A 9,405-nucleotide genomic window follows, 5' to 3' on the forward strand; every position below is an offset into this window, starting at 1 on the left:
GCGAGACGTGTGCTGCGACCGCGAGTCGGCATGATGGAACCAGCGTGCCGAAATGTTGGAATTGATGAGGCGGTGTGTTGCGACCGGTGAGCTGTGGTGCTGGAACCGACAAGGCGGCGACACCGAGGCGTTCTAGGACCGGTGAGGTGCGGTGCTGGAACCGGCCAACGGATTTTCTTCAACCGACGAGGATGGTGCTAGGTGGCGATGGTGCAACCATAGCGAGACATCGACATTGGAACCCACAACTGATTTTGCTGCAAGCTGCTGAAACCATGGTGTCGCGAGAGGCATGTACCCGCAGCGAGCGTCCTCGGCGAGAGCGGTGGGCGGCGCACCTCGTGTTGCAACCATGGGGCGGCAAGTTGCAATCGCTGCCAGCCAATGAGGCGTTATGTCGGTGCGGCGGCCCGTCCACAAGCCGGAGCCACAAAAACGAGGTGGCGACGACTATGGATGGTCCATGGTTGGGATGGGGCAATCGGCTGCACTCGATGTCGCTCTTCTCCCTGCGTGCAGTTGTGTGATATGGGGGGCGGGGGGATAGACGATGCGTTGGAAGAGACAAAATATGGGACCCGATTTGACGGTTGAAGGGCAATGCATCACACGCTCGGGATGCTATCGGCTGAAACTTGCATCGGCCAACGTATCTATAATTTTTTTAATTATTTTATGTTATTATATTATCATACTTGTATGCTTTCTATGTAATTTTATATTATTGTTATGAACTAACAATTAACTTGGTGCCCATTGTTAGTTCCTATTTTTTTGTTTCACAGAAAAAACTTATCAAACGAAGTCCAAACGCGATGAAACTTTACGGTGATTTTTTATGGACTACGGAAGACCCTAGGAGCTTCGGGCCATAAGATGCATGAGGGAGCCACAAGCTCACCTGGCGCGCCCCAGCAGTTGTGGGGCCATGTAGCTCCGTTTTACCTAGTTCCTGGCCTATAAATTCTGTAATATTCCAAAAAGCCTGAAGCGAGACCCAAAATAATTCTTCTGCCGCCACAAGACTCTGTTCTTCCGCGATCGCATCTGAAGGCCTTTTCCGGTACACTGCCGGAGAGGGAAAACCATTGGGGTGGCAATCCTCGTCTACCTTACTGTCTTCATGATGATGTGTGGGTAGTTCCATCAAGACCTACAGGTCCATAGTAGTAACTAGATGGCTTTCTCTCTCTTTTGATCTTCAATGCAATGATCTCCTCTGAGTTCTATTCGACGTAACTATCGCAGTGTGTTTGTTGGGATCCATGAATTATGGGTTTATGGTAAGATTATTTTCATTGAAATTATTTGAGTCTCTTGAGATTTATTTGTTGTATAATTTTATTGCTATTTATGCTTTCCAATCTATAAGTTTTTTTGGCCACTTGGATGAGTAGAACTTCACAGGGAGTGGGGCACGGTAGTGGGTTCAATATTGCGGTGACCTTACTATATGTGACCATAGGGAGTGGGGGGGACGTGTGCTGCGACCGCGAGTCGGCATGATGGAACCAGCGTGCCGAAATGTTGGAACTGATGAGGCGGTGTGTTGCGACCGGTGAGCTGTGGTGCTGGAACCGACAAGGCGGCGACACCGAGGCGTTCTAGGACCGGTGAGGTGCGGTGCTGGAACCGGCCAAGGGATTTTCTTCAACCAACGAGGATGGTGCTAGGTGGCGATGGTGCAACCATAGCGAGACATCGACATTGGAACCCACAACTGATTTTGCTACAAGCTGCTGAAACCATGGTGTCGCGAGAGGCATGTACCCGCGGCGAGCGTCGTCGGCGAGAGCGATGGGCGGCGCACCTCGTGTTGCAACCATGGGGCGGCAAGTTGCAATCGCTGCCAGCCAATGAGGCATTATGTCGGTGCGGCGGCCCGTCCACAAGCCGGAGCCGCAAAAACGAGGTGGCGACGACTATGGATGGTCCATGGTTGGGATGGGGCAATCGGCTGCACTCGATGTCGCTCTTCTCCCTGCGTGCAGTTGTGTGATATGGGGGGCGGGGGGATAGACGATGCGTTGGAAGAGACAAAATATGGGACCCGATTTGACGGTTGAAGGGCAATGCATCACACGCTCGGGATGCTATCGGCTGAAACTTGGATCGGCCAACGTATCTATAATTTTTTTTAATTATTTCATGTTATTATATTATCATACTTGTATGCTTTCTATGTAATTTTATATTATTTTTATGAACTAACAATTAACTTGGTGCCCATTGTTAGTTCCTATTTTTTTTGTTTCACAGAAAAAACTTATCAAACGAAGTCCAAACGCGATGAAACTTTACGGTGATTTTTTATGGACTACGGATGACCCTAGGAGCTTCGGGCCATAAGATGCATGAGGGAGCCACAAGCTCACCTGGCGCGCCCCAGCAGTTGTGGGGCCATGTAGCTCCGTTTTACCTAGTTCCTGGCCTATAAATTCTGTAATATTCCAAAAAGCCTGAAGCGAGACCCAAAATAATTCTTCTGCCGCCACAAGACTCTGTTCTTCCGCGATCGCATCTGGAGGCCTTTTCCGGTACACTGCCGGAGAGGAAAAACCATTGGGGTGGCAATCCTCATCTACCTTACTGTCTTCATGATGATGTGTGGGTAGTTCCATCAAGACCTACAGGTCCATAGTAGTAACTAGATGGCTTTCTCTCTCTTTTGATCTTCAATGCAATGATCTCCTCTGAGTTCTATTCGACGTAACTATCGCAGTGTGTTTGTTGGGATCCATGAATTATGGGTTTATGGTAAGATTATTTTCATTGAAATTATTTGAGTCTATTGAGATTTATTTGTTGTATAATTTTATTGCTATTTATGCTTTCCAATCTATAAGTTTTTTTGGCCACTTGGATGAGTAGAACTTTACAGGGAGTGGGGCACGGTAGTGGGTTCAATATTGCGGTGACCTTACTATATGATAGGAGGAGTTGCAAGGCATGTATTGTAATGTTGCTACTAGAGATAAAATGACGGAGTTTGAACATATTGCTTGGTCTTAATTTGTCTACATTATGTCATCTTGCTTAATGCTTTACTTTGTTTATTATAAACTTAATACTTCGAGAAGCATGTTGGATAGCGATCTTAGGGTGGAGTAATAGTAATAGACATCAATAAGTTTAACAGTCTACTTGTCACAGACGTAATCCCTATATATGAATTATGACATGAAGAATCCCAATCATAATCATGCGCAATTCTGTCAATTGCCCAACAGTAATTTGTTTACCCACCGACGCAGAAATTCCTCTAGTGAAACTATGGCCCGGGGGTCCCTTTTCCGTTATTACTAAGAATTCTACAATTGCTCGTTGTTTCCTTTACCTTATTTTATTTTATTTGTTTATCTATCACTATTAGATTTAACCATTGCAACCGGCGAGAACATTAGGATTGATAACCCCCTTGCCTTAGTTGGGTGGAAACATTTGCTTTGTGTGTGTGCGGGTACTGCTTGTATTGTTTGTGTGTCGTCTCCTTCTGGTTCAATAGATCTTGGTTCTTAATTGAGAAAAATATTATCTTTTTTTAGGCAAAAGAAAAATATTATCTGTGACTATACTACTTCACCCTCCTTCAGGCAAGCCCAATAACTCTATAAAGTGTAAGCACCATTTTTCATAACGCACCGAGAGGCAGGCTATCCTTATTGAAAATTCGTATTCGCCGCTCTTTATGGTAGATTGCCCGCAATATGGAGGGCAATGCGTTTTGGGCTGGCCCATGCAAGCTGCGACAGATTTCAGTTTTTCTGGGTTTCTTTACGGGTTTGGGGATTTGAGTTTCTTTTAAAAAATGTTCTAAATATTTGAACAAAAGTTATTTTTGAAAATTGATCACATATCAAAAGAAAATTGAAAAAAATCATGTTTCTACTAAATGTTCCCAAAATTTCCAATAATATTCGCGTTTTAAAAAATATTCATATTTTTGAAAAAATATTTAAAAAACGTTTTTGCTTTCAAAATTTGATTGCATTCTTTAAAAAATGATCTCAAAATTTCCAAATATATGCATCTTTAAGAAACGATCGCCACACTATTCCAAACTGGCCAAATCGTATTCGGCGCCTTACTCACCCATTATAGGCTATTTAGTGCGCAGCAAACACCCCCTCCTTTCTCTCAATCTAAATGAGCGCGCCCATCTTAACGCACCAGAGAAATCTCCCCTCTCCTGTTTTGGGAAGCTTCCCAGCTGGTATTTTTTCATTTCTTGATTCGGTTTTTCTCTAGAACCTGTTTTGTTTTGTTTTTACCTTCTTCTTTCTGTTTATTTTTCTTTTTACTCTTTTTTCCTTTCCTACATTTATTTTTTATTTTAATTATTTTAAAATTTTACTTTTATTAACCTTTTACTTTTATTTTCTTGATTTTATCAAAATGCACAAAGTTTTTTAAAATTGGATGAACTTTTTAAAGGAAATTGATGAATTTATTTCAAAATTGACAAACTTATTTCAAATTTTTGATTTTTTGGAAATCCAATGAAAACTTTCCAAATTCATGAAACAAAATCGCATTGACGAACAATTTCCAATTTCATGATTTTTTTTTCCAAATTCATGAACTTTTTTGTCCAATTTGTGAAAAAATCAAATCAGCGACAAAAATTTAATTCATGATTTGTAAATATATGTACTTTTTTAAAAGTCAATGGTCAACCAACCAACTCAGTTAGATTTTTTTGCGACAAGCCTGCTCAGCCAAATGCGTGTGTGCGATCAATTTGCGAGCGACCAAGCGAGAGGCAAAGTGAGCCCTGCTTCGCCTTTTGCTGGGCTGGGCCGCTACAGTTCGCTTCGAGTGCCAGGAGAGAGGTAAGAGCACCTACAACCGGAGCCCTCAATCCACCCCAAAGCAGATGGGCGGGCTATCCAGTCATTGTCGGGATGCAAAATTACCACCTAATTAGCCCTCACAAATCCGGTCCAAACAACCGGACTGATCGACACTCCCCATACTTGGCCCGTATTTGGGGTTGATATGGGGAGCCACACGGACACGCGTCCAGTGAGTGTTGTCGCTTCGACGTGCCACTCGAGACTTTCAATCCGGCTATTTAAGCCGGACGACGTAACCCCAGCCCTAGCCAGTCCCATTTCCACACCCCCCCCCTCCGTGTTGCCACCGTTCAATTCGCTCGAGCTCATCGTCCGCTAGTTGTCATGGACCGACAACAGATCACCATGTATGTGATGCTCGCTCCGGAGCGGCGGTTGGAGCTCCTAGAGGAGATTCGGGTCAGGCCTGCCTCTGGACTCTCTAGAGGCGAAGGAACATGAGCAAGCATCGAACGCGGACATGACAGCCACGGAGCCAGGGGAGGAAGGTGAGGCTGATCCGGCTGGTGGATTCGGCATGGGCAACGCCCTCACAATGTTTGAGATGGCCCAAGTGGAGGAGGCGGAGGAGCAGCAAGCCATCCTCGACTCCATACACTCGGAGGCAGAGGTGGTGGCCAACCGTCGATTCCTCCGCGAGGCGAAGGCGAAGCGCGACAAACACTTTGGCAACATCGAGCCAACGAGGAGCCGGTGCTGCGTGCAGCGGCCAATGATCAGGAGGCCGGTCTATCCGGCATTGCCGCCATGAGGGATGTCTACATCTCTGCCGACCGTTTAGGCTATATCTATGTAGTAGTTCATTGCTTTTGAGTTGCATGGTGTAGTGTGGATTTGAGGTATAAAATTTGAAGTATGCAATTGCATCAGACCTAAAATGATGGGTGATCGGGCTGCATTCGCAAACGTATCAGGGATGGTATTTGTCATATGCGGCTCAAGATGCTCTTATGTTATTCTTATGGTTTTTGTCTAATTTTCTATAGGTAAATTTGCCGCCGGTTTTCCTTAGTTTTCCTTCAGTTGTTTTCTCCTTTTTTTTCCTTTCCTCTTTTTCACTTCTTGAAAAGTTGCAAACATTTCTTAAACTCACGAACCTTTTTAATTAGTAGACATTTTTAAAATTTGAGAAGAAGAAGAAGGGAAGCTGTTTCCTGGCGTACACGAATTTACTCATGCGCTGTATACACATGCATTTTCTTCAGACAGTGAGAAGTAGCATGCGATTAATTTTGGCACGAGCCCACGGGAGCTATGCTAATCCAAGCAGACAAGCTTGCAGTGTCAGGACGACGCCGTCGCCGTTGTGTGGAAATGATCCATGGGCGGCTCGGACACCCGGAGGAGCTCCTCCAGGTACTCGGCGCCGAGGTCCTCCAGCACCACCGCACCGGTCGTCGCAGACCGGGCTGCCTCCTGCACGGCGGCAACCCGGCGCTGCTGCTTCACGGGCCTCTTGTTGGGCGAACGCCTGCGCATGCGGTGGCGGCGCTTGAGCGCAAGCACGGGCGAGCCCACGACGGCGCCGAGCGCGAGCGCGCGGAGCGAGTCCCGGACGCGCTCGACGGGGAAGTTGAGCACGGCCGCGTCGCCGCGCGCGGAGAAGGCGGCCTGGTCGTAGGCCATGGCGGCCGCCTCGGGGCTGCCGAAGGTGCCGAGCCACACGCGGGCGCCGTTCCGCGTCGAGTCCCGGATCTCGGCCGCGTACTTGCCCCACGGGCGCGTGCGCACCCCGATGAAGTCATTGGCAATGGGCATGGCCGCGGGGGCATGGTGACCGCGGCGCTTCGGCGAGCTGCTGCCCGCGGGCACATGTGGCGCGGCAGCCCCGACGCCCGTCATGTCGGAGGATGACGAGCTTGAAGAGAGAGAGGGGTCGGGGCAGGAGGCATGATCCGTGGACTCCAAGAGGGTGCTGAGGAAGGTCATGTCGTCCATGTCGCTCGTGTCGTAGTCAGACGACGGTGCAGCGGCGGCGGCGTTGTAGCAGCGGTGCTGGTGGTATGATCCCGGCGGGAAGGTGCCGGCGAAATGCTGCTCCATGGGTTGACCGGCCGAGCCTGATCGACGGGGAGACAGAGGTGGGGAGAAGAGAAACAGTGGCTGCTGCTTCCTGCTTGGTTCGGGGTTTTGCGGGGCTTGGCAAGCAACAGGAAATGCGCGGGGTTTTTATACAGCTCTGCACTGCGTCGCCTACTTAAACCTCCTGATTTGATCCGAGTAATTTAGAAGGGAACGGACTACGACGCAACCAGCCGGTGGAGAGGCTCGCCGGATTCGCGCTGACGTAGGGCGGCGGCATACGACGAAACACCAAGGTATCGGCATCGCGCTTCTTCACATCCATTAACCGCGCCGCTCTTCATCGCGCTTCTTCACCTTATGATCATATCAACACAAATAAACTCTCGGATGGTAAACTAATGTAGTATGCATTGTAGAGGCAAAAAGATATCAAATCCTTTATTTAAAAATAAAATACAATAAAAAGTGGCAATTTGAAACAAGTATTTCATCCATAGTGTCGTAGGGGTTGCCGATGCTTTCTACTTGCATTTTACCAACACACATAATTGAATAATCTTTTTGGATTATGGTTACATTTTAATACTATTTGTAAGCTTTTGAGTGTAAGCCATCAAAAGCTTACACCTCACTTTGTAAACACATCAACGAGTGTTGTTGTATAACTAGATGTTGCTCATGCCAATCCGTCTTTGCGGTTTTGCCACAACATAGTGTCGTGCTTCCTCCTCTTCGCCCCTATGCTTCTGTTGGAAATATGAGCAATTTACCGAATAGTTTTATTAACAGAAATACTAGATAAAACATGATCAGTATAGTAATGATAAAACAAGCTATGCGATTTGACAAAGAGAAGGTAAACAATATCTTCATATATGAACTGTAACTAAACATATCTAAAGCAGACAGTATAGCAAGTTGCATATATGAAATAGAGTCTAACATATCTAGGGCAAATACTAGAATAAGGAACTGTAGCAAGACCTCTAATAGAAAGGAGAAGAACACGTACGAAACAGCACCAGCAGAGGTGCTGGACTTGGGGTCGGTGTCCTCGCCTGGAAAACGAAACAGACCTCCTGACTCATAGCCTTTACCAACAAAGGTTCCATACTTGGATATTACAAATTTATTCGACTCAAAGACAAGCTTGTAGCCATCTCTACACAGAAGAGATCCGCTAACAAGATTTTTATTGACGAAGGGGACATAATGCACGTTCTTCAGCCGCACGATCTCCCCCGAAGTAAACTTCAGATCAACCGTGCCAACACCACGAATAGAAGCACTTGAACCGTTGCCCATCAACACGGTTGAAGTCTCTGCGGTCTGATAAGACGAAAACATGGAAATATCACCGCATACATGCACATTAGCACCCGTGTCAATCAACCAATCAGGAGAATGACATACTGAAAGAATAATGCGAAATATACCATACCCAACATCCTTCATGTCAGTGTCTCCAATGACAACATTAGCGGTCTTGCCGCCTTTCCCAGGATGACGCTTGTCATAGCGATTAGGGCAACTAGGAGCCCAATGATCAGGATCCCCACACACATGACAAGCACCTTTCTTCTTGTCATTCTTCTTCTTGAAGTTCGTGTGTTGCACAGCCTTATTCTTTCCATCAAACTTTGCTTTACTATCAAACTTGCCCTTGTTCTTGAACTTGTGGGACTGGAAGTTCTTCTTCTGTACCAGATTGGCACTAGATCCTTCCTCAATACCTCGAGCACGTGTGTCCTTTGCTCTCGTCTTTTTTTCCATATCAAGAGTACCAATGAGATCTGGGACGGAAAATTCCTACCTCTCATGCTTCAGCAAGGTAGCAAAGTTCCTCCACGAAGGAGGAAGCTTAGTGATGATACCTCCGGCAACAAACTTGTCCGGTAGCATACAATTGAGGTGCTCAAGTTCTCTAGCAAATGACTGTATCTCATGAGCTTGCTCAACCACGGAGCGCTCTTCAGTCATCCTGTAATCATAGAATTACTCCATGATGTACAGCTCAGTGCCAGCATCCGAGACCCCAAACTTCGCCTCGAGTGCATCCCACATATCTTTTCCATTATCAATTGACGCATAAGCATCAACTATGTTCTCATCAAGAACACTCAAGAGAGCAGCCTTAAACAGAGTATCCATTTTCTGAAAAGCTTGTGCCTGTTGAGCATCAAGCTCCCCTTTAGGTTTGTCAAGAGTTGCGTCATAGCAACTCATGATTTAAAACCATAAGACTGCTCTCACGCGCCACCTCTTATAGTGGATATCCTCAAACATAGGAGGTCTTATGGAAGCAGCAAAACCACTTAGGGTAAATTGCCTATAATAAGATTTTTAGATTGTTGGAAATATGAGCAATTTACCCAATGATTTTATTAACAGAAATACTAGATAAAGCATGACCAGTATAGTAATGATAAAACAAGCCATGTGATTTGACAAAGAGAAGGTAAACAACATCTTCATATATGAACTGTAACTAAACATATCTAGAGTAGACAGTATAGCAAGTTGC

General features: G+C 46.1%; 1 protein-coding gene across 1 annotated transcript; it reads right to left on the minus strand.

Moving 5' to 3' along the window:
- Positions 1-1,922: 1,922 nt before the first annotated feature.
- On the minus strand, positions 1,923-6,899 carry LOC123191892 (ethylene-response factor C3-like). Its single transcript, XM_044604453.1, has 2 exons — positions 6,187-6,899; positions 1,923-1,974 (listed from the first exon to the last, which is right to left on the minus strand). The coding sequence occupies exons 1-2, from the start codon at positions 6,897-6,899 to the stop codon at positions 1,923-1,925; spliced, it is 765 nt and encodes a 254-aa protein (XP_044460388.1).
- Between the last annotated feature and the right edge of the window lie 2,506 nt (positions 6,900-9,405).

The sequence above is a fragment of the Triticum aestivum genome, chromosome 2A (assembly GCF_018294505.1).
Source record: "Triticum aestivum cultivar Chinese Spring chromosome 2A, IWGSC CS RefSeq v2.1, whole genome shotgun sequence".
NCBI lineage: Eukaryota > Viridiplantae > Streptophyta > Magnoliopsida > Poales > Poaceae > Triticum > Triticum aestivum.

Excerpts from the sequence above, each read along its gene's own strand:
- LOC123191892 (XM_044604453.1), bottom strand. The coding sequence starts at position 6,899 with ATGGAGCAGCATTTCGCCGGCACCTTCCCGCCGGGATCATACCACCAG. Across the intron at positions 1,975-6,186 it reads GAGCTCCTCCGGGTGTCCGA|AGCGACATCGAGTGCAGCCG; the intron begins GCCGCCCATGGA and ends CGCAGGGAGAAG.